General features: G+C 34.7%; 1 protein-coding gene across 2 annotated transcripts; it reads left to right on the top strand.

Annotated features, from left to right (window-relative positions):
* The first annotated feature begins 1,295 nt into the window (after window positions 1-1,295).
* zfh1 (Zn finger homeodomain 1) lies at window positions 1,296-26,283 on the top strand. 2 transcript variants are annotated; one of them, XM_089632540.1, is made up of 4 exons: window positions 1,296-1,481; window positions 17,421-17,638; window positions 20,169-22,293; window positions 22,964-26,283. In XM_089632540.1, the coding sequence occupies exons 1-4, from the start codon at window positions 1,388-1,390 to the stop codon at window positions 23,155-23,157; spliced, it is 2,631 nt and encodes an 876-aa protein (XP_089488666.1). In that variant the 5' UTR covers window positions 1,296-1,387; the 3' UTR covers window positions 23,158-26,283. The 2 variants fall into 2 exon arrangements, with proteins under 2 accessions (XP_089488666.1, XP_089488665.1); XM_089632539.1 differs by having other exon boundaries at window positions 17,421-17,653.
* The last annotated feature ends 287 nt before the right edge of the window (window positions 26,284-26,570 follow it).

The following is a 26,570-nucleotide window of genomic DNA, read 5'->3' as shown; positions in this document are numbered from 1 at the left end:
GCTTCTGGTGAAAGTTATTTTTTCATAAACAATGATAATAATGTTCGGATTTTTTTGTGCAATATCCCCCCAATGTTGTGCAATAATTATAAGCCATGGAACTATGGCAAAAAAAATACCTTGGATGAACAGCACTCCTCCTAAATAATAGAAAATTGGTATTTTTTCGGTAAATATCCCATTATTCGTAAAATTTTCGGTAAATCCAGAATTTGGCACTATTACATCAAATAATGTGCAGTAGTTGACTAGGTGCTAACCTGTATTGGCTAGTTCTTAACCATGGTAAATATTGTAAACATTGACGTCAGAAGACAGTCTATGATTATAAACTACAAAATCACTTCCTGTTTTCGTATTTATACCTATAGTATAATAATTATTTTTGTTATTTGTTTTTGGGGTGTTATGCCGTGTTGCGCTAACTCCTTCTTTAGCCAACGTTTCGGACAACGTTACAGTTTCCATCATCAGGGCAGATGTGTGTAATAATTAGATTTAATAATAATAATAGTATAATAATTAAATTATTCGGCAATCTAACGATATAAAATATACCGGTGAAAATTATTTTGTTAGTTGCTCTTTTGGGCCCCTTTCATAGATGTTTTTTTTCCAAACGGTAAAGAAATATTCTATTTGCCTTGTGTTCCGTTCAATTTCCACTACGTTCCTACATGGGTTACGTACCTAGCAAAAACATTATTACATTCATGGAATGAATTACTTTTTAATTCTCATCAAAATAAATTACCCTCGCAGTATGTAGGATGTAGGTACCTACGTGGAATTCTCCGAAGCGTTAATTTATTTTAAAACCGCGCCTTCTCACCGTTCAAAAATCGCTTTCGCAAAATTCATACGTGGAATTCAAATCAAAAGAACGAACAGCCGTTCAATTCCTCAGAGGGCGGGCGACGAGCTTCTTGAAACCGTCGCGAGGCCCACTGGCCTCCTGGTCTGGCGCCACCGTACGGCATCCCAGCTCCGGTCTCGCTCACCTATCCCATCGACAAAAATCAAACAAATCGCAATTAGTACAAACATTCATAGAAAAGACGCATCATTTGTATGCACTGTTTTAACTTATACCATAAATTAGTAAACTTTTTTTACGTAGAAGTGTTATTTTATTCGTGATTTTGGGGTGAGTGTTGTGCTTTCCGGTTCTATTACAGTAACAGTAGGTTGAGTAAATTGATGTTTGTCCCGCTCGCTCCTACGGGGTATCGTAGTGGGGATGCGCGGAGGAGACGCTCTGGAGAGGAGAGATCCAGTCAGTCGGCCGGCGGACGTCCGCCGAGTGTGATATACCTAAAATTCGCGCTCGATCTTCGCGCATTTCTCTTCCCGCTGCTTTGAGGGACGCACGTCGCGTCCGCTTGTGATGGTCGCACGCGGCGAGAGCATGTTCGGGTGCTACAATGACAGTTACTCGTATCGGCTGTGGAGTTTGGCCAATGTTTGGAGCACCTGCCAATGTGAGTAAAAAAAAAGAACCGAAAAAATTAAAAGTGCTTTCCAAATTTGTTATGATTTTCATATATTTATGCCAATTTAAACCGCTTTGCATTTTTTTGTTGATCTTTCAATGGTCATTTATAGTGGATACGTCTCTGTAGAGCTTCGTTTATTTTATCTCCGGTAGACACGAGTGTGACAGAAATTACTACTTTGTGATGTGACAGCAGTATCGAAAACTTTTTTTTTTCAATACAGACAACTTTTAGAGTTTACGCAGCTTTGGTGTGTACATGATGGTTGCAGAATTGATCAAGAAATTATAAATCAGTTATTTTTTTTCGCGAAACGTCAAAAAATGCGCAATTAATTTGACAAATTAGACTGAGATTAAAATGAAGGATAAATTATACTAGAATATTTGATGCTACGGCGGCAAAACAAGATATAGATTAGTTGAATTTTAACTTTATTTGTGGTGAAAACATCAAACTAATCGATCACTGAAAATAAAACATCGTAAAGCTCTTCAAACAAAACTATAAAAATACAAATTATTTTCAAATTCACTTACAAAAGCACGAGTAAAATGTTATGTTTACAAAACGGTCTCAAAACTTTTGTTATGTTGTAAAAACTGTGCCATAAAGTCGTTAGTTCGTTACAGTATTGACTATTGTCATTGCTCCGGCAACGGAGATAAGTTGGGCAGATTTGTCGTGAGTCACAGTGACTGTTGATTGCGATTTTACAAAGTGTAGTTTTACCTCGCACGTAATAACCCAAAGTTGCAAACAATCTGTTTGCTTGGTCGTCCCTCTCCCATTCTCATTAGTCGGCCGCTCTCCGCTAGTGCAGTACCTACGTACGTTACAAACCTCTGTGTCCGACATACTATAAAATGACTTCTCTGTGCCCGACATACTATAAAATGACTTCTCTGTGCCCGACATAATATATCATCTGTGCTTTACCATGTATACAAATTTAGACAGATTATCCATGTTATGATTAGTTAGTTCTGTTTGGATATTTGTGAACTTTGTGTTATTTCGATGAATTGATTAAAACGGTGAACCATGAGGTGCAAGCGTATGCCTACTTCCACGGCCGCTAAACTGGCAGCTTTCCGTAAGCTTTTTTACTTTCTTTTTTAATTACCTGTACACCATTTCCATTTCACTATATATGTATATTTTTTATTCATATTCTTTTTAATTTATACATCATCATGTTTTAAAATATGTTCACTTACATTCTTTTCTGCTAACTTTTTTTTTACTAAAACATGTTTATAACCTAGATATTTTTTTAGAATATTGTTATGAATTTATTTATCCGGCAATATTGAAAATACAATTATGAAATTTATTTATTTATGTTCTGTATTTATTATAATCTTCTTTCCTTTTCTTTTAATTTTCCCTATTCTTTTTTCCTCAATTCGTCTATTATTTTCATTGTACACTGTTTATGGTTTGTATTTGATTTAATTGTGATGCTTAATTATTTCTTAAATTGTGAATATATTTTTCCTTTTGGTTTTACGGAGAAAAGGGGTCTTATGTCTTATGTATACTATTTGTTTATATTTAGTATGTGCACGATTAATCATACGTAAATTTAAATAAACGTCATACATATTTGCATGTTAACATCTAAGTACCTAATATATTTCAGGTCGATATTGTACGTTATATCTTAGTATGTACTTAGATTTGTTGAAGAAGAATATAATACTTATAAATCTAAGCGAAACATGAAATAGAACTAGACACATACAAATAAACAGATAACCATCTCATGTATTATAGATACAACAATAATTCGTTGTTTAAGTATCATCAGAATCAAAAACCTATCAAGTTTTTTTATTATTTATTCTTGGCTAATTTATTTAGCGCCGCTTTTGTGAGACATCACCTCAGGGGCGCCTATTCAATAAATAAATCACCACCATTTTGCCACCTTCAAAAAGCGGTAAAAAAAGCTTTCAACCTGTTTGCCCAACAATCTTTCTGAATATAATCCGAACCCTCGTTATTATTTCTTACATCTCAATTAGCATTATCCTACCTGCCACAAAACCTTTTGTAAATCGGTACCTGAAACCAATCTTTATCACAACAATTAGGGGTACCTCACTTCAGAAATAAATATCAACAAAAGAACCCCATAATAAGAATTATAAGGGTCTTGAAGTTATGAATACAAGCAAGTGTGCAATAATTGTGAAAAAGTGTGAAACCGGTTTTCTACCTGCCGAATTCGTAGGGTACAACTCCCTGTCTTATGATTGAATACCTCGTTTTTGTATTACTTGTTTGCCGTCTTTATTTGGAGTCAAGTAGTGATTGCCTTAATAATGAATTCTTTGTGTTCGCTTCTCCCCTCATAGCTTCCACTCGAGTCAATCGTCTACCTGCTAGTTTTTTCAAGTAACCTTCGCATTGATATGTGATCCTGGTGGCACGAAACCTGTTTTAAGTCCCTCCCAGTCATGCATGGCGGCGCGTTATAAGAATATCAGGTAGAATTATCGGAAGAAGAACCGCCTACTTTTTTTAAACATATTATTTGTAGATCCAAGATGGCTTCTCTTACAGGATGTGTTGTGTTTACGGTTCATTACGTCGACCATTTTGATTGTTACTTTTTCCCCGCCAGACAGGTGCGTCCGTATGTCGTGAAGCCATCTATATCAAGTACTTGCTCACATTCTTACGTTTGTAAGCTAGAATACTCAGCTTAGGGACAATGAAATGTTACTAAATTTTAATTTTAAAATGTCCGCTAGTTTGTGAATGTTTCTAACATCAAAATACTAATTTCAGTTATCTGTGCATAAAATGTTACTTATTCCCGCGTGAAATTTTCTCGCTTTCAATGAATTCAAACTTATTTATTTTTTTACATTGTAGTTACCCACCTATAGTTAGATTTTTCATTATTTGTTAACTAATAATTCTAGATCTAAATGTGTATTTCTTTTGTTTAAAATGTTTGACAGATTTTGTGAAGAATAATTCAGACAAGCAATAAAGTAGGTAGGCAAAGAAAATAATTTAAAAAAATCTAATTCTTACGTATACGTATCGTACATACGGGTATGTCCTAGTATTTGAGATTTTCGAAGGTAGTTATTGCGAAGTAGTAATATTGATGGTAATTTAGGTGTTTGGTAGTTAAATTTAACATCTCTATACCGTGTTAAGATTAACATCTCGCTCATTACATCGGCCATTTTAATTATATATATTTTTACCCGCCCGGCAGGTGCGTCCGTATGTCGTAGAGTTGAAGCGAACGAAATTAGGTAGGTACCTATAGTACTTGGCCACATTCTTATGTTCTAAGTCCTTTGTAAGATTTAAGAATGCTCCGCTTAGAATGGAATGTATTTAAATTTAAGATTTAAAAGGTTCCTTAGTGTGTAAATGCGTCTAAATTTGAAATTTTAAAAGGTCCCTTTGTGTGTGTTATGTATAATTGCATACACAACACACACAAAGTAGTTTAGTGGCAGTTAAATATAACGCCTCTTATCCCGTGTTCAGATTAACTAGTTAATTATAATTGCGCGTTCCTTTCACGACTTTTTTAGTAATATTTTTTGTTACCTGTGAAAAAATATTCCTAACTAAGTATAGATAATTTTATTTAAAATATTGTTTTCTACATAAATTTTTCCCGTCTTATACGAAATTCTGAAGTCGACAAATTTCTTGGTTTTGGTTGAGATTATGATGTGTTTTATTGCGCATATTTATTGTATTTAAGTACAGTTGGTACCTACCTAGCCCTGACCACTACGACATTTGCTTGTATTTTCGAGGAATTTTTTTGGTGGATTTTTTATGACGTCTTGTATTTGGCGATTCGTAAATATTTACGTTATTTATCAATGACACGCTTTTCTTCTCACACGATAATGTCAATGAAATCGCGTGTTTGTTTTTTTTTTATTACGAACTAATAACTTAGTAATTTGCTATCGTGGATGTACAAAACAATAAACAAAACTAATTATTAATATTATCCCGCGTTGCTTACAATTTAATCTGAACTGAAATCAACGTAAGTCAAATAATACATTATTTTAACGAATGCCAACAATAAGAAAATATTAATTTAGCAAACTATTATTTTTATCTTTGCCCAGATTCTTTCAATCTCGTTTTATTTTACAAAATGCAATGCTTTTACAACTACTACCGCCATCTATGAGCGAATAGCGAAAGCTTTATGGTTCACGATTCTGCCGGCGGCGGCAGCACCTCGCGGTCCCTCTCATACCTGTTTTTCAATGAAATCTCAATGTTATGTCCCCATTTTGTCGTAGATTTATTAGCATTTTAATTACATGCCACCTCCATGCCAAGAATTCAATAAAAGACCGTCTTTACACTCAGAACTGTGTGATTGCATTATTCTACTATTTAATTATTTGCGTAATACATATTTTAGGTAAGTTAGCTACAAGTCATAACCCATAACCTACGTCGTATTTCAAAAAGTTTAAAGCTTACAACATTTTATACTATGAATTTATCTAGACTTTGGCCTGTAAAAATGTTCCTATAGTTTAGTTATGTCTAAAATTTGAACCTATTTGTATTTGATATCATCTAAATAAACACAACTTACCGTCGGAAAGCTTTCAAACCGGTAATCATCAGAAATCAAACACAAATTTTAAATATGTGTATACTTAAATATAGGCGTAATGGGTTTTCAAATAATGCTAATTGCTTCTTGCTAAATGATTTGATTACCAAAGTAAATATTACACTTCTTTTAGTGAGAAGTTTGATAATCTTTATTTAACTTATGATTATAATGATTTTAATTTAAACACATATTAAACAAAAACTTTATTGAGTAAGAAGGTAGGTACTAGTTGATAACAGAAATTGACGTAGGTACCAATCTTACCATCCGATTGGTATTCCAAAATAATGTACTTCATAGATATCTCTATTAAGACGTTGTTTTTTTATGACTAGCATTTTAATAGATTAAATCTAGATATAAAGCAAATTGTCAGTAACTTCACCGAAAAGACATTTTAAATCGTCTATTTGTTTATTTTTTGAAGAGTTACCAAAGTTTAAGAGGGACGGCTGCGCGACCCTTTTCACTCAAAACTTAATTTTAGATTTAAAACAAAAATACCTAACCAAACTGAATAACTATTTTTTTAATAAAAACGTACGGCAAATATCTAGTACGGATATATGCTATTTTATTTATTTGTGGTTTAAATTATAAAAATATGCCGTTAAAAAATCGCTTTTTCACTATTTTGGGGGCAACTTTGGCAGTTGTTTTAAAAAATATTTTAACCCAGTATATAAATGATTTAAAGGGCCTGTATTTCAGTTGCTTTTTAGTATGAGATATTTCGTAAATCGGGTAATAATCCTAACAACCAAATCCGATTCGTAACCTTCCTGAACATACCGAAAAACCGGCCGAAAGTCGCAAGTTAGAATACTTTTTAATTATCTGTTTGTCTCAAGTACCTACTCGTTAAGTAAAGTACATAAGTGTCAAAAACCTCAAACGGCAATCTCTGGCATCATGAAATTTGCACAGCCTGTATGGAATTTATAGGTAAACGCGTATTAGCTATGTATGCATTGAACTGTATAAGATATCATATAATTATTCTTTGTATTTTATTATAACTATATATAAAGAGAAAAAATAACTCGAACGAAGCTGGTTATTAAGTATAAGTAGGTACTTATTCGAATATTATAAAATACGGTGACGATTGGTCTATGAGCGTATCGAAGTCCTGTTTTAAATTACGCCTGTAAATTTGTTTGTGCGTTCCATTTTCGAAAATCTGCTGCATCCACTTTATTATTCAGCAATCCCTAATTTTGACTTTTGCTCAGTAAAGATTTTTTTTTTCAAATATCGAATCGTCGTGTTTATTTGGATTTTCTTACTCTCATTTTTCAATGTTATGGCAGGTACCTACCTGCATAACGAATGTTTGAAAAAAATAATTGTCATTGAGATATTACTTTTTTGAACAAATTGTATAATTCCTTATTCAAATAAAATATATGGATTTTATAAAGTAGGTAGGTATTTAAGTACCTGCTTACTATCAAATCTGACGATTTCAGAGGAAATTATGATTTTGATTTTATAAAAGTATTTAGAAAACTAATTCGAAATTTAGAAATCTCCTGGTTGAGACTTGGGACAAAAATTGAGCTATTAATTCTAAACATCTGTGTGTCTATACTATAAACATTTAGAACATTCCCGCCGATACTTTGAACTCAATCAGACCAATATCTGTGACGCCAGTATTTGCTTTAATTTCTCGCTTGTTTCTCTTGTTCGATAAGGGCATTGGCTCATTATAAGCAACAGAAATGACCCGTGGCCATTAATTGGCAATATTTATAAAATATGACTCCGTAGGTAGGTATTCCACTTTGATTACAGTTCAAGCCGCAATAAAACGCTTCACCTAGTTTGTCAGCAGTGCGCAATTGGAGTCATTACTCGGTTTAAAAATGTTAAACGTGCGTTATGTATGGTTTACTAAATATTACGTAGAAATAAAATGGCAATTTGTTCAACTGCACGGAGAAAAATTATTATTGCTAATTTATTAAGAATCTCTTCAAATTATTAAAACGGGATTGCAGGCCGAAACGAATGAATTGTAGGTTTCCTGATAAACTTTTCGTAAAATACTAATTTATTATCACGATGTCGAAACACGTTGTCATAAAAATCCTTATTTTTTCGCATTTCGTCATTATACAGGGATTTCCAATAAGAGGTGTTATTTTTAATAGCCCGCTATTTCGGTAGATGTTACTTTTGAAGCTGTCATTTTTTGACATTTGACAAGTAGAAACTACGCCATTAATAAAAATGGCACGATACACGCTTCAACAACGCATTGAAATTATTAAAATTCACTTGAGTGAATCAAATGCAAATCATCTTGAGTGATGAGGCCCATTTCCACCTCGGTGGCTTCGTCAACAAGCAAAATTGTCGCATCTGAGGCTCGGAAAACCCAAGAGTTATTATTGAAAAGCCTCTCTATCCTCAACGTGTGACTTTTTGGTGCGGTTTATGGTCCGGCGGAGTCATTGGACCTTATTTTTTTCTAAAATGAGGCTGGAGCAACAGTTACGGTGAATGGATTGCGCTATCGAGAGATGATTAATGATATTTTATGGCCGGAATTGGATGGTATTGATCTGGACAACGTTCACTTTTCACAAGACGGCGCTACGTGCCACACAAGCAACGAAACCATTGATCTTTTACGATTGAATATCAAAATAACACCTCTTATTGGAAAACCCTGTATATTATCAAGGCAAATGCAAAAAAACACGTGTGTTCCGACATATTACTAAAATTTTATCAGGAAACGGCCCGCAAACCCGTTTTTAACCGAATAACCAATAATTTGAAGAGATTCTTAATAAATTAGTAATACTCATTTTTCTCCGTATGCACATGATCACTCCTTGTGCCAGAATTATAAGTGAACCTAATTAGTAAATTACACTTGGAAGAAACTACAAATGGAGAGAATTACACCTATTTAAATAACATGTACCTACTTGAGTTATATCTTTCGTCAAGGAAATCTTTTTTTACTAGTTAGGTTTAACATTCTGAGTTAGGTCATTCGTACACGGAGATACTTACAAGCGACTAGAGTTTTGTACGCGTATCCGCCTTACCATTTTGCTAGTGTTCGTTCACGACGCGACGCGTCGACTACGGTACGCGAGTTGCATTCGCATAATGATAAGTATTATTAGGATGATTAGTAAAGCGCCGTTTTAAGACAAAATCACATAAAAGACATATGCTACTTGTTTGACAGAAATGGCGCCAGAACATCATTTGATTGTTAAATTAGTTCTGGAGTTGGGAAAATATCCATGTTTATATGACTATAATTTACCGGAATACGTTAGAAAGGATTTATCGGGATTAAAGTCGTGGATTGAGGTCCAAAAGAAAAGTCAATTTGACATCATTCTCATGTAGTTCTTTAGTTCTCTTTTCATGTTCATTTTTTATGCTTGTAAATATAAAAAGAACAATATTATTTTCTTCGTCGCTAGAGTCACTTGACATCGTATTGAAAAATATATGAAGTTCAGAATAATTCTTGTATCGCCGAGTACGGCAACCAGCTTGTCGGTAGGCTACTTGTGGTTGCGTCACAGTCAAGTAGCATGTAAGTATCGGTGTGTACGAAGGGCCTAAGAATTTTAGTGTGAGCTAAATTAAAAACAAAAGATCAGTTTTTTTTGACATTTGTACTTTCACTTGATGTAATTTAAATAGATGAAAATTTCCCCGTGTGTAATTTCGTCATGTAACCTAATCTACGTTAAAAGAACGAATTGCGAGGTGACACGTCTGATGCCCCTTCCTACCGGAGGTTGGCGATATCACGGCAACAACCATAGAGATATAGTGAATGTTTGAGGTTACACAGGGGGGAAACAAGCCGGGGAGCAGTTTGAACGTTTGTGAAAATACTCTCTGGGGTAGGTACTATTCACCTTCAAAAATTCAGCTTTCCCCTAATTTGTTCCAGTTCAATGCGTTCATTGACTGGACTACAGGCATTCGGGACTTAAAAGAAATTCAAAAACTCAACGAAACTACTGCACTCATACTGGTCATCGTAGATTTCGAAGACATGAAGTCCAGCGGCTTTCTCTAACGTCTTCCAACAATCTTCCCCTGGATAACCAATTTTGTAATCTTGTATTTTTTCTTCTCATAATATAACCAAGATATTGAAGCTTGTGATAATATTTATTTATTTATTTATTATTACACGCCCTAATGGGCTTTTACACACTACAAAGTTTAATAGTAGAGTATCACAATTATTATAAATTCTACAAAATTAAAACAATAAAGGAAACATAATACAACGAAAAAAGAAAAAAATATTAAATGTTACAACAAAAGCATAATAAAATAAGATACATTAGTAAAAATGATAAGAAGTCTCAGATAAATAGATATTCAAAATAAAAATATATATATTGCGGAAATTATAGATGTCTATTTATGTCTCGATATATAAAAGAATTGAAATAAACAATATTTATATTGATTATTTTTAAGATGAAATATATCTCCCAGATCAGAGTATTTATTTCCGAGACTGTGAAGTCTTGGAATCGGGGAATTTTGATAAGACAGTGTCCTGGTGTTGTAAAAATAAAAGGGTACTGAATTTCGGCAAGATCTTTTGGGTATGTGGATGCTGATTAATTGGAGTAACTCAGGACAGTCAATTTTGTAATGAAGTATTTTATGTAGTACTATTAAATCTGTGTTTATTCTTCTTTCTGAAAGTTTTAATAGGGACAATTTATCTAGTGAAAAGTTATAATCAATGTTTTCTACAGGAATATGCAATTTATGGATTATATACTTCAGGAACTTATGTTGAATCTTTTCAATGTTATCGGAATGAATATTTTTATTTTATTTATTTATTTATACGCCCATTGGGCTTTTACATACATAGTTAATAAAAAAATAATATTCTGAAGATTGCAAGTTCACAAAAGTAATAGTAAAAATACATATAACCATATCCATTTGACATATTATAACAGCAAGTAAATAGTACAAAATTAAGAATATTCCTACTCCTAAGTTATACAGACTTAAATTAGTTAATAAGAAATGTAAAGTTTATATGTAAATGCTAGGTAGTGGCAACAGTAACATGATACAATACGACACATAGTGTATGAGGCCTTTGAGTAAGAAAGCTAACGAAATAATAATTATTGGCAGTATTGTTAACAAATATAATATTGTAAAAGGGAGACCATAACGTAGAGTTATACTCTAGTTGGCATCTAACAAGGGTTTTATATAAAAAATAAAACTAGATTACACCACTTAAGAGAAGATTAATTAATTACACTTACTAGAAGACTAAATTTAATATATTTGCAATAAAGCTGATTATAATGTGTGAAATTGTATGCAAGATGACTTAATTAAATTATATTATGGTTCTGCATCTATTAAGTTTCGGGCCAAGTTACATTAAACTTGCAAATTATTATTTAGTGCTTTATTTTATCGACTAACTTTTCATAATGTATAATGTCTTCTGTGAAACCTATTCCATAAATTTATTAAAATCTTCAAAGCGAGATTTCGACTATCCACCGCGACTCAAAAATCGTTTGAACTCGCGTTGGGTTAAAAATATATTTGGGTTAAAAAAATATGGCATGTTATTTGTCGAGTTTTAACATTTAACCATTTGAAGGTAAATGTATAAAATTTCTAAAAGTCGAAAGCTAATCACCGCCCCAAATACGAAATGATTTAATATGTAAATTTGGTTTAGGCGGGTTGCTTTTTCCTCAGTTCTAATCAAAATTTCAGATTCGCCAACACATAATATTATCAAAGTGGATGTTATTGAGGTCGGAGTCATCATTTTACTGTGATTATTTGTGTCCCTGATGCTAATGACCTGGCCAACTAATTCATTGGATAAATTAAAAACGCTCTTGAATATATTTATCACAATTTAATGCAGTAATAACTAAGCTAGGTGACGCCTGAATATAAAACTAAAACTAAACTATGTAGAATGAAACAATTCAGACGTATTTTTCCTGCTTGGTGACGATAATCGTTATTTATTTTTAAGTGCCTGCCATTCTTTCTCTTCGTTCAGAGTAACTCAAATATATACTCCATGGTTTTATTACTTTCATTAGCTACCTATACATGTATTCTATTAATACGCAGTCATTTTGTAAGTTTTAAAGTAGGGCACTTAAAAAATATTTATCCGTAGATCATAAATCAAACGGATCATCAAATCGAGAGCCAAATATTCGCAACATCAGATTAGGTAACTTTGGCCTCTTGCATTATATCCTAAACGAACGCTACGATCTAGGAAAGCTGTGCTTTTAGTCATACACGTGTTTATCTTATAAAATACATGACTCACAAGTATGTGAAAGGAGTTAGGGACGTTCCAGGAAGATGCGGCACAAGGAGAATACTTGTGTCGGTTCATATCCAGATTAGGAATAATGGACCAATATAATAATAACTTCTGTCGGTTCATATCCAGAGTAGGAATAATGGACGAATATAATAATAACTTGTGTCGGTTCATATCCAGAGTAGGAATAATGGACGAATATAATAATAACTTTTGTCGGTTCATATCCAGAGTAGGAATAATGGACGAACATAATTATAACTTGTGTCGGTTCATATCCAGAGTAGGAATAATGGACGAATATAATAATATAAAGGTGAATTAGGCAAAGTAATGTGACGGCCGTTTCCCGTAGCGAGGAGTCTTTACCTTTTCACTCTCGGATCGCCTTGTCCTCTTGTTTCTTGTATCATTGTTAATTGTGTGGTACCCATTGACTCGAGCACAAAAAACCGACACGGTACGGAGCCATTACGAGGCGTTTTCTGCGCAGAATATTGTAAACTATCGAGTCCCGTGAAAAATCACCGGTTAGTCTAAATTATTATCACATCAATTTTACATTTTTTGACATATTTTCTGTTAAATACATAGACTAAATTAGGACGGGTTGTTTCGGAGAATTTGAACAATTCATCAAATTTCAATGTTCATTTTCGGGTTCTGTGAAAGTTCTATTCAAGTTCTGTTATTATATCATTGTAGGCTAATTGCTTGACAAAACTGAAATAAAAACAGAACTTGAAAAAATCTTTCACAGAACTTGTAAATGAACGTTGAAATTTGATGAATTGTTCAAATTCTCCGAAACAACCCGTCCTTAGACTAGACGCGGCATATTCATTTAAAAATAACCCCAACATAATTTTGGTTTGGTTCACATGCACATTTATAAAAAGGCCCACGCATTATGTCGCAATGCGAAATGGGCACTGTGCATTGCGTTTTACCTTTTGTTGGTCTATTTTGCTTCTCAGCTATGCCGGGCAAGTTCATTTTTTCAATCACAAAAATAACCGAGTTCCAAATATTTAAATTTGAATTATGTCCATATTACAACACCTCTGACAACAAATTCTCCGTGGTTTCGCTTACGAGTTTGAACGCTTGTACAAGGAGTTTAAACAGAGTTGGGTTGTTAAGTTCATCTCCATATTTGTGACGTACGCTACGTGGTTGTACCCCGCCACGTTGATGTGGCTCAGTCTGTATGTGCAGATAGAGAAACAATACCGCGTGTTGCTTTTACGTCCAACAGATGGCGCTGTTTTAAAGAAATAATGTTTTTACCTGTCATGGGTGACATCTATATAATATAGGTATATAAAACACACATATTCGAATGCAACTTTGTGTCAAAATATCAAAACAATCGGTGAAAAACTTTTGGAGATTTAAGATTTTGAACAAATGAACATTTGCATTTTTTTATTAAGTATAGGTAGGTACCTACTTAATGATTGGTTAGAATTTATTAAGTATAGGTAGGTACCTACTTAATGATTAGTTAGAATTTATTAAGTATAGGTAGGTACCTACTTAATGATTAGTTAGAATTTATTAAGTATAGGTAGGTACCTACTTAATGATTAGTTAGAATTTATTAAGTATAGGTAGGTACCTACTTACTGATTAGTTAGAATTTTTAAAATGAAACTTATGGTTTTTCAAAGAAAATATGAGTTCATAGAACCAGAGTTACTATTTTTGATTGATGCTGCTGAAGCAAAGAGTGAAGAAGAAATAATAAGAGTAGAGAACATTAATTGTTTTTATAAGCGTCAAATCTCTCGTGCAAATTTTTGTTTCCAGCGTAATGAGTTACTGGTTATTTTACATCTTTTCTCGCTTTACCTCACAACAACATAATATTTGTGCTTATCAGCCATCGTAGTAAGGTATATTATGCGATAATGGCTAGTGAGACTTCAACCTCATAACAAATCACTCAATACGTCAGACAATATCGCCAACACTCAACTACCAAATACCGTATGTTGTTATCGTGTTATTATTAGTTGCCGTCAGAAATATTAGAGAGCGAATTAAATCTTATTTTAATATACCGAGATTATAACACACTTTCTGTCCCCTTTCTTGAGTCGGTTAGTTGATATCCAACAATACGATGACTACGCACTTAATTAAATTACCCCTGCTTTACCTATCAACGCTGTTTATGGATTAATCTCAAAGTAAATCTTTAACGCCAGGCACTGAAGTGACTGCGCGACTTCGAGATACATTATTATTATTAGTATTATTTTTGAGTTTGCAAAAATCAACGACAGTATGTTGTTCTCCCGTTGCCGTCTGCTGTCGGGAGGTTGGCTATCACAAAGGCAGTATTTACCCTGCCTGCAGGCGTCCCTGTATTAGTAGAACAATGTGTAAATCTTGGTAAAAATTCAGATACGCTGGATATGGCTATTAAAATGCATTATTTTGCTTCTCCTGAGACCGAAATAGATGCTCCTCATTATTATCGAACTATTTTATATTTACTTAAGTTTTTGACGCCAACTGCAAGAGACAAGAAGAGCAAAGGAGATCCAAGGAGAGTCGAGAAGAACCAAGAAGAGACAAGAGAGGGCTAGAAGATGTAAGAACAGTCAAGGCGAGCCAAGAAGAGCCAAAAAGACGCAATAGAAATAAGACATAACAACAATCAATTCCTTTATCCCTGTCATATCTTAAATTCCAATATTGGCTTATTTGTTTACCAGGTACCGGTCGATTAAACTTCTCTCGTCAGAGACGTTTTCCAAGTCCTAACAAATCAGATGTATCACCCTGGTGTACCGGTCTCACCGGGACAGGAATGCTCCTGGCTGGGGTGGTACATTCGTATCGTATCATAAGTCTTTGACGCCAACCGCTGAAGCGACTGCTTGCTACAGAATTGCACTCGCACTCTCACGTTTGGGTATTATAAAACGTTTTGTTAAAAGTCTGTTACAGACCAAGTAATAGGCGCTCTATATTGACCTATTTCAGCATATCGCTTACCTTAAAAATATTCGGTAAAGGATATATTCTTCTGACCCCCCTCTCCTATCGGTGGCTGTTTATCACCAGGGCGTTTTTTTACGCTTTCCTTCCTATATTATCAATTGTGTGGTCTTGCATTTGTCGCTCTTCAATCATGAATATGCATTGCGGTACCCACCTACCTATTTCACTTTTTATGTTTAACATTTGTTGGCAATGCGACGAAGCCCTAGCCTTTACAACATAGAATAAGAAAGTTGCCAGTTATTTTACTCCACATTATAAATGATTTCATATAGTTACTATTAACTCGCTCGCTCTGATAACATCCTAATTGCAGTCCATCCGAAGTCTTAACTAATGACAACCTCTGATCTGGCAATCTCACCTGAAGTCTTAACTAATGATTTCCTGTAATCTTCCATCGCACCTGATGTCTTAACGGATGACCGGAGAGACATGTAAGAGTATCTGACATCTCACCTGGGCGGAATGTGGGCGGGAAGCAGCATCGCGTGTATTTCCCGCCCACGCTAGCGGCGCCCGGAAATGGGACATTAGCGCCAACCGTCGGGCGTCATCGTAACTGAAATCCGCCGTGCAAAAAAGCGCCGCCGACAATTTTAAGGCCCATTTGAATTCATTCCAACAAAATTATGATTTCTAAAGTATGGCCACGGATGGCATAAGGATGTGGAAGAAACGCAATTATAATATGGCATTGTTTTATTGGCGGAAAAAGAAATGACCCTTTTTTAGAGTTGATTCTTTTTTTAATTATGAAAAATCACGGGATATTTTAATTGTAGGATGAAAGTATTTGTTAAAATAAATTGCATCAGCATCGCATTGCAAAAATAAATACATTTTGACAAATTAATAAAGACGTCAGAAATACCTTTCGTAAAAAATCACCTATGAAAAAAATTAACAAAATAAATATCTGCAATTAACTAAATCCTTCGTTATCACTTGTCTGAATTCACACAAACATTAGCTCCAATTTTGAAAATTTCAAAACAAATTTTGAGTTTGTTGAACGTGAGGAATATTTCACATCACGCATATCGTCAGACAACTGAAATTAGTATGTTTTCTTTTGTTTCTTTGAAATTATTTTATATAGTTATCTATTGATTATATTATGTCTAATAAGTATTGAGTTGTGATGACCTTATAAATGTAGAATTTTAGCTTTTGCTTTTTCCTACCTCTTGATCTGCAAATGTAGCTGTACATTTCCTTTTCACTGCATATCTATATACTGTTTGAATAGAAGATACTTGTTTGTACATAAATAAGTTTTTAAATGTTTTTATAAAGGCTTTCCGCTGTTATCCATTGGTAGAGAACTTAGCTAGTAGAGGATTGAACCTGCATCTCCTCGGTGAAAACCCGACGCTTCACAATATCCAAATAGATCTGTCCGGAGATAAAACCAACAGAAAGCCTTTCGATTCAGAGCGAGGGTATTAATACAGTGGATAGGGTTTGACAAAAAAATTCGAAATATTTAACCAAAATCTATTAAAATAAATATTATAAAATGATATATCAAATTCTTGTAGGTAGGGTGATACTTATTTTTTTTAAATTTAGAACTTGTCAATAAACACAGCTATATTTTTTAAGCCACTATTTTTTAAATAATTCTTTCATCACGGAATCTACCATTCTGGAACGTTCCACAAGAATTACCATTATATTTAAGGCGATGCACTACGTCGTGTAATGTTTTTAATTGAGCCACTATCGATAACAACCCTTACGTAGATGGCGATAAGGTTTAAATTCCCGTTTAACACCATCCGCCTGTTTTGATTTATGCAAACCCGATCACTCGACAACTAATAAATGTTAGCAGAAGAACATAGATTACACCCTTATCACAGAATACAGTGGTTGAAGTACGTTTTCAAATATTTATTGTTATTTTTCCTTGTTTTAGTTCCCCCCCTTACGGGCTCCGAAGATAAACCGCTACCCCCGCCCGAAGAAGAGGACGGCGAGGGCCTTTCCCGCGGAGCCCGAGGGCCCCGCGCCCCTCGCTCGCCCCCTCTACCGCTAGGCCCTGGAGGGCCCCACGTGTGCCCCCGCTGCGGGGGTGCCTACCCCACCAAGGAGCTACTGGACAAGCATGAACTGCTACACCTGCCCAACACGCAGGTGAGAGGAATCATTGTACGTGAAGTCATATCTTACTCTATCCTTTAGGGGGGCCCCCATTGAGGAGGTTCTATTATTTGGCCCTTTGGCCTCCGAACCTAAACCTCTCGGCCTCTTAGTCCGCGCAAAACAAACGCTCTAAACTAGTTGTTTTGTTTGCTTTATTTCCATTAGAGCAATTATCGCTCGAAAAATTGGTAAGTACCTAGGTATTTTTTTCAATTGTCGAAAATGTTGTTAGCAATTAACTCACAATACTAAAGATTTGATTCATTTATAGATATTATCATTATTATCGGACGATTTAAAATAAGTAAATAAAAATCGCTTTCTTGCTTCATTTTAATATAATAAAAATAAGTGTTAAAAACTTTGTTTACACCAATGGTTTCTTCATAAAAAACATGTTTATTTGTTGATTATATTGAATACTAAGGACGGGTTGTTTCGGAGAATCTGAACAATTCATCAAATTTCAACGTTCATTTTCAAGTTCTGTGAAAGATTTTTTCATGTTCTGTTTTTATTTCAGTTTTGTCAAGCAACTAACCTACAATGATATAAAAACAGAACTTGAATAAGTCTTTCACAGAACCCGAAAATGAACGTTGAAATTTGATGAATTGTTCAGATTCTCCGAAACAACCCGTCCTAAGTATTTTATGTAGGTAGGTGCTCAGATAACGCATTTGAAGAAAGTTTTTGTTAATATAAAGAACATTCAGTGCAATTTATTACAATTTAGTTTTACATCACTATCTGGTTATTATTCAGTAATTTATTGTACACCTGCTTTAAATAATAATATTATGTTGTGTTTAAATTAATGAATCTTGAAATGTATCAATAATTATAAGAGTTATTTGTTTATCACGTGTATACGTCGATGATGATAAATGTGTGCAATCTATGCACTACAGCTAATAGCAAATATGCGTTTTATTTAAACTTTATTGCTGTATATTAGAACATGTTAATAGTAGTGATAATGAGATTTCTGATCAAGGCCGCACGGGGAGAATAATATTATTTACAGACACCTATTGCAGCATTTGTGTTTTTAATTACTTTTCTCAAATGAAATTGAATAAATGTGTTTTAAATCTGTTACCGATACTGATTTTGATATTTAAATAACTACCAGTAAAATGCTTAGGAACCGCTAGATCCGATTCAACATACATTTCTATAATTAGTTTGAGAATGTTATTATTTTAATAATAAGATCCCTGAGGCGTATGTGTGGTAAAACCATGTATGATCGTGTGATAAATGTGGAGACCCACAAAGAGTGCAAGGCTGATGTAAGTTTAATGAGTAAGACCAAGAAAGGGACGCTTAGATGGTTTGGGCATGTAGAGCAAATGAGCGAAGAAAGGAGTGTAAGGAGAATATACAATGCAAATGTGAATGGTAGCAGAAGTCCGGGACGCCCGAGGAAGACATGGCACGACCAAGTGAATCAGATACTGGAGTCGGGACATGTCAAGAGTCAGAAAAGAGTATGTATGAAACGATGAATGAATGTGAATGAGGCAAGGAGTGTGTGCCAAGACCGAGTTGTTTGGCGGTCCGTCCTCTCTGCCTACCCCTGCCGAGAAACGGCGTGATGGTTAGTTAGTTATTATTTTAATATTAGGAACTTGTTGATGTTATAAATACATATGAACGTAAACCCGTGCATAGATAGGTTTACCATTTTATAATCAATTAAAAAAGATACAGCGATATTTATCTTTTAATATATAATTTTTTTATTATCACTACACTCCGAAACGGCCAAGATACTAGTTTAAATAATGGCTTTACGTCTTTATTTTAAAATGATTGATTCTATGATATGAGCTATGCAGCGCCCTTGAGGTGATTTTGCACAAAAACGGCGCTATATAAATCATCCAAATATTATTATCATTTCAATAAAGTCGGATACAGAGTGTGCGTCCTTCCTGCTGCCTGCTAAGCATTCAGCCCTATTGAAAATTTAATAAAATTATAATATGGGTTTATTATTCTATATAGGTATGTTTATATTTCAACCGTATTATAACATCAGATAACACGAGTTTTGTTGGGTATGTTTTAAAACATTCTGTTCGCCACATAGTTTAGCAAAACTTCAAAATATGTTTTGATATTTACTATATCCATCGATTATGGCGTCATACAAACTATAAACAAAATTCCACTAGTAGCCACTATTCGATTTTCATCTAAAGTCATGTTGACACCGTCCACTCTTGCTTTTCATGCTTGTTTTCCATCCTCTTGTTTGATAACCCTTGACCCTTGTGAATGGCGATGTGGATTTTCCGAAATAGAAAAAGATAACGCGCGTTTTATTATTTAAACCTCTGCTTACCTCGTAGGTGTCATGCTCTGATATTCTGACAAACACACAAACGGGAAAACACAATATCTGCGTTAATGCTAAAAACTTTTATTTTATTATCATTGAATAGTAGTATCAATAATTTTATATCGTTATAGAAGTTTGTGCAGAATTTGACCGATTGCTTTTTTGTTTCAGTCGTGCAAGATTTGCAACAAGCCGTTTGCCAATGTGTACCGCCTGCAACGCCACATGATCAGCCACGACGAGAGTGCATTGCTAAGGAAGTTTAAGTGCAACGACTGCGACAAAGCCTTCAAGTTTAAACACCACTTGAAGGAACATCTCCGCATCCACAGCGGAGAAAAACCCTTTGAATGCGGGAATTGCGGCAAGAAGTTCTCGCATTCTGGTTCCTACTCTAGTCACATGACCTCTAAGAAGTGTCTGGTCATGAACCTGAAGATGGGTCGCATTCGACCCAATAACCCCGCCCTAAACCCTGAGAGGAGCCCCTCCAGAAAACGGACCGCTTCATCTCTTTCGCAAATGAACAACAACTCAGCGCCGAATAACAACAATTCCTTTTTGCCGATTTTACCTAAGTACAATGAGGCTGCTGCAGCTGCCTTCTTGGCATCCATGGCTCCGAGGGAAGGCCGATTCCCCTCCTCTCCGTCCCTGGGACCTCCGGGATTGCACCCCCTCTACCTCCCTACCAGCATGGGTATGCACCACCCGGGTGGTATTGCCCCATACAACTTAACACCATCTTTGAGCCATCTTCTGGAACAATTGGCTTCCTCCCAGTACATACCACGTAAAATGGAGTCAGAAATCAATACCAAGGATTCAGCCAGTTATCATTCCGATCCTGAAGATATGATTGAGGAGGTGACAGAAGATGAGGACAAGAGATCATCTCTGGGAGACGAAAGGGAACTGGTGATGGACATTGAAGACGACGAGCCAGTCAGAGTGAAACAAGAAATCCCCCATGAACAGGAGCGAGAGCGTGTAGAACCAATTCCTCAACACCATGTTGATCGCAGCTCTCCCCTGATGAACAGTAACCCCATTGGATTTGGAGGACTTAACATGATATTGGAGTCTGTCAATGCTTCAGTAACTAAACACCAGCTGCAAGCTAACATGCATAAACTTTCTCCTCACTCTTCCGGATTAGCATCCTCACCCACTCCCGTTCCCGAGGTCTGTGTTAAACCAGACCCAGATGAGTCATTGCAGTGCTCTCGCTGCTCCAAAGTATTCAACCACAAGACAGAACTTCTTCAACATGAACAAGTTCTGTGTGGTCAGCTGTTCCGAAAGCACGAAGGATTGGCAGCTCAAGTTGCGGAAACTCTCGCTCTGAATCGCATTGAATCGGAAATGCACGCATCAATCAACAGCGGCATGAGTGGAAGCGAAGACGAAGACTACTCCAAAGACATTGATGGAAAACAAACAGAAAGCGAGCGTAAAGTTCGAGTCAGAACAGCAATTAGTGATGAACAACAAGCCATCCTTAAAGAGCATTATTCTCGTAACCAAAGACCCAATCGGGAAGAATTCAAGCGAATTGCCAATCAACTTGGACTGGATAACCGCGTTGTCCAAGTGTGGTTCCAAAATAATCGGGCCCGCGTTCGGAGAATGACACAGTCAACCTCTTTTTCTGAACAGCCATTAGACTTGTCAGTAAAAAAGAGTACTTATTCTACTACTTCCAGTCCGTCAGTGTCTCCTTCGTGCAATGCTTCGTTTGCCCATTCCGACTCTGGAGAAGAAGCTGTCAACCTCAGCCAGAAATCTTCTCGCAGCCCGACTCCTTATCGCCACCCTTATCAACAAAACTATCAACATTCCAATTGTTCATCATCCTCCATCGCCGATTTCAGGCACTCTCCTTCGCCTAATGACGCTCTTCACAACGGGATGAGAAGACTGCCTCAAACTCACTACAAGATGCAACCGAATCCTATCATTGGACACGCAGCTATGGACAAGCTGACAGCCTACAAGCTGGGCTACAGTCCCGACACTATGGCATCGCACTCTCCCTTGTTAAACAATCATCTGCATTCTGACATCGGTAGAACTTTCAGCTCTAGCCCTGGCTCGGAGAAGCGCTCCTGGACTGAGGATTCTCGCGTCTCCCAGGACATTGATGGAGATGAACCCTCTGCGAAGAAGAGCCGCATCAAGAGGGAGCCAAACCTCGGAGAAGCGAAAGAGCCAGAAGGTCAGTTCGTCTGTGACCAGTGTGAGAAAACCTTCGTCAAGCAGAGCTCTTTGGCCAGACACAAGTATGAACATTCTGGTGAGTTACCTTTATAATGCATTATCATATTTAGTAAGAGACTTAGTCTATCCTTATTTTATTCATTTTATTAATAGCGGAAGTCCCCGGCGTTGTACAAGTTTTTCGAAATCAGATGTAGGCAGTCATTTTCCTCTTATTTTGAATGTCATGTGCAAAATACCATCAGGAGCTTTTTTTACCATTGAAATTACATATAATTGATCTGCCCATGGGAGTGATTGGCACTGAACCGGTTAAGGGCCTCTGTGGTCGAGGGGTGATGCTGAGGTTGGATACTGTCAGTTCCGCCCTGCTGTAACACCACCATTCAGAATTGAAACGTTGCTTGAAATGGCTTTAGCCATGTTTGGTGACCAGATCTGTATAGCCAGGTACTCCCCCAACTTCCTCTTCTCCATTACCTTCAGCTACACAACATACCCCAATTGGGGATGCCATAGTCTCACTGGCTCCAGACGATTGAGAACAGACTCTTGTGCGGTATTCACATAAATAAATTAAAATAAAGGGTAGATTTGTATGAAAAACAAATCCACGACGCCTGCCATAGACACTCTTCTTTATATGTATCATGTTATTTACATGAGAAGCTTTTCTAATCTGTACACATTTGACACTGTGAAATTCCAATTCAATCCATCAATAATTGAGTATTATTTTGTTCTAGGTCAGAGGCCTTACAAGTGCCTCGAGTGCCCCAAGGCGTTCAAGCATAAGCACCACCTGACGGAGCACAAGCGCCTTCACACCGGGGAGAAGCCCTTCCAGTGCTGCAAGTGTCTGAAGAAGTTCTCCCACTCTGGTTCCTACTCCCAGCACATGAACCACAGATACTCCTACTGCAAGCCGTACAGAGAGTAGATCTCCAACTTGCCCACTTCCCAACCGCCCGCTTTTTTCCCTATGCCAATTTCCCATTGCCAGCTTAACACCAAATATTGATGTTCCTTGTAAGTAGTTAAGTTTCATTATTACCATCACTTATGACTGATTGTTTCACAGAATTTGAACAATTCATCAAATTTCAATGTTGATTTTCGAGTTCTGTGATGGTTCTATTCAAGTTCTGTTATTATATCATCATTGGACAGTTGTTTCACAAAACAAGTAAATCAAAATTGAAATTCGATGAATCATTGAAATTCTGTGAAACATTCCCGTCCTTGGAATTTGATTTAAAAGTAACTGCAAGTGATTTTTCAAATCGCTTAGCAAAGATTTTTGACCACGTAAATTTTTATAAGGTTTCCCAATGAATGCAAGTCTTTATTTTGTTTAAAACTCCTTATACTTTACTTCTGCATACTAACTATGCTGTTTGTAAATAATTACATAAATTCTCTAGCTTCGAGTTATATAAAAATGCTAAAAGTTTAAAATTCAAATACATGAATGTAACGTAAAGCGTATTTGCTTCACTCATTAAATGTTTCATAAGTGTAATATGTAATAAATTGTTAAAAATTCTACTCTCGGCTCCTTTCTGATTAACGTTAGAATTTAAGTGTTGAAAATGACAATTTTTCAAAATTTTAAGTGATGTATTTATAAAATCTTAGAGGAATATGAATATAAAACAATAACTCATTGAATGTAGATTAATATTATATAAATAAATACCTCCTTTTACGTGATGTGTTAACATTGGCCAAACATTTTATTGTGATTGTAAAATTGTACTTGTAAGTTTACTTTTTTGGGTTAATTGTCTTTAATGGATGATAACTGACGTAACGGTACCTGTACCTAAATACTCATGTTTAAGTCGTGCCATATTATAATACTTTTAAAGTATAATTACTCGTGGATTCCATGTGCCAAAAAAATATTACGTGAGTGCCAAAACCAAATACTTTTATTCAATAATTTACCGCTAAGTTGTGCCAATCGATGTGTGTTTGTTTGTTGCACCCCAACATATTATTAAACTGTTATTTTTGTTGCCTTTTACCTAAGAAGCTTTCATGCCAAATTTCTGTAACTTTTCAGCAATAAGCTGAGAGTTATTCTAACTGTAATTTCTACATTAAATCCTTGGATATGTATAGTTCTTAGCCGGTTTACCCGGAATTATTGAATATTTTAAAAGAATATGTAAATAAAGAGATTTCTATGACGCTGGGACTTCCGCCAAGTATATTTACTTAATAACACTATGTCAATGCGTTGTAAATAATATGTTTTCTTATAAAGTTCTTTTTAAATAATATTCTGTAAAGAACTTGTAAGATCTATACACATTGACAAAGTTTCTATATAAAGTATTTTTAAGTAATTTTCCTTAATTACAAACCAAATAGTTGTATTTCAATCTAACCGATTACAATTTAATAAAATTCCTGATATTGTATAGAAATTAAGCCATATTTAAAAAATATACCTATGTAGATTGTATTAATAGAAGTACATATGTATTAGGATAAGAAATTATTTATTTATTTCCGTATCGTGAATCTACGTGCCATAAAAACACCTCCGCCTCGGGTGTTAATTAAAATGACAATATACACAATTGCTACAATAGGTTAATTTATCTTAACATATTATGTATGTATCTTTAACGTTTATATTTGGTCCATTTCGATCCAATCAGATAACCAAGAATATAAAAATATACCTTCTCATTCACACAACCTACAAAACAAAATAACATTATCAGATGTAGTACATATTCGTATGTATTAATCATTGAATTGTCCAAATGTTTTAAAGTTGTAAATTCATACATCGAATTCATCATACAATGTCATTCCAAAATATTTACTCTCTGCCAAAATGAATAATGAAAGTTATGTTTTGAAAGTATATTGTATTAGTCCTAAGATACTTGAGTATATAAAAATTGCATTAAATGGATAGTTTATCATATATTTATATATACTTATTAAAAGTTACAAGGAAATTATATTCTGACAATAAATAGGGCATATTGCCACTTTTCACCGCAAAACATATTTATATTTGCACCATTGTTTGTTTGATTTATTTTTTTGGTATTATTTTTAAATTTCAGTAAACTTATTTGCTTAGAAATCAACCCGTGCACAATAAATTCAATCCTCCTTTTCATATTTTCTTTCCACTGACAAAATGTTACGTCCAGTATTTTTGGTATTATTTTCTATTATTTATGTTGTTTGTATTTTGTTAAATCTTCTTTATGAATCTCTTACTAATCTTGTAGCGATCACTCAATCCTGCAGTATTTGTGAAATAAAGTTTTAGAAGTCAAAGATTAAACGCTATTTTGTAAATGAATGAATAATGACTCCCAAAGCATTCCCGTGTGGCCATTCTTTTGCACTTGATAAATCCTGGGAAATGTAATTGAATACATTATAAAGCAAGTTGTTTTCTTTACTAATGCTGATTCTCAAATAGATAATTTAACCACGTAGTCTGTCTGGAGTAGATTTAACAACCTGTAAATAGTTAAACCCTAATTATTTAGCTATCGAGGTTTCTGATACAACGAATGGTATAACATACATAGTATTCTGAGCTTCAAATGAAAAGGGTTGCATGCAACGAATTCAAACCTTTTTACTTTCGAGTCATTTCCATTTTTTATGTTTATAATGTAAGCTTGTACAATTATTTTACGATATTTCAAATATGGGCTAGATAATCCAAAGAATACTTACGATAATTTGCCAACATTTTAATTGACACACAAATCTGTACATTAAAAGTGAAGTCAATAAATGTTTAGAATACGATTTACCTTTTTTATTTGCTTGTAGTGTATTATTATCCGAACTTTCTATTATAAAAATTGTATCCAAATGTTATATTTTAAGAATTTTAGTTACTCTTATTGTAATGCTCTACAATGAATCTATGTATTATTTTCTTACTTATATATTTTTTATTTTTCATATTCTAAGAATGTTAATTCAACCACCATATTTTTTATCACAGCCTGCAGATTACTTCACTGTATACAAATATTGGTCTTAAGAGGTAACATGATTATTTTTTAACATATTAAATTTAGAAGATATTATTATTATAAATAAATATACATAAAAGATATTATAAATAGTATTCAGCATGAATATTTTACTCACTATGTATAGAAATACATAAAATTAATAACTATAATAATGTGTTCTAATTGTACACCCTTTTTTTCCACCTACCTGCTTGTTTTTTTTGGCATTTGACGTATTATATCAGTAATAACAGAAAATGTTTTGTTCTCAGAATATTTTGATGGAGATATTTACAAATCTCAAACATGGCATACTGCATAAAGACTTGATTGTGAACCT

This window comes from Hesperophylax consimilis, chromosome 6, assembly GCF_061612785.1.
Source record: "Hesperophylax consimilis isolate HC1 chromosome 6, BYU_Hcon_1.0, whole genome shotgun sequence".
Lineage (NCBI taxonomy): Eukaryota > Metazoa > Arthropoda > Insecta > Trichoptera > Limnephilidae > Hesperophylax > Hesperophylax consimilis.
The sequence above is the reverse complement of the archived record's forward strand: the minus strand, read 5'-3'. Positions and strand labels throughout refer to the sequence as shown.

What these genes read in the sequence shown, in the direction of transcription:
- zfh1 (XM_089632539.1), top strand. Translation starts at nt 1,388, where the DNA reads ATGGTCGCACGCGGCGAGAGCATGTTCGGGTGCTACAATGACAGTTAC. An exon ending in TGTTTGGAGCACCTGCCAAT is followed by an intron (nt 1,482 to 17,420) that starts GTGAGTAAAAAA and finishes TCCTTGTTTTAG; the next exon opens with TTCCCCCCCTTACGGGCTCC. An exon ending in ACACAAGTATGAACATTCTG is followed by an intron (nt 22,294 to 22,963) that starts GTGAGTTACCTT and finishes ATTTTGTTCTAG; the next exon opens with GTCAGAGGCCTTACAAGTGC.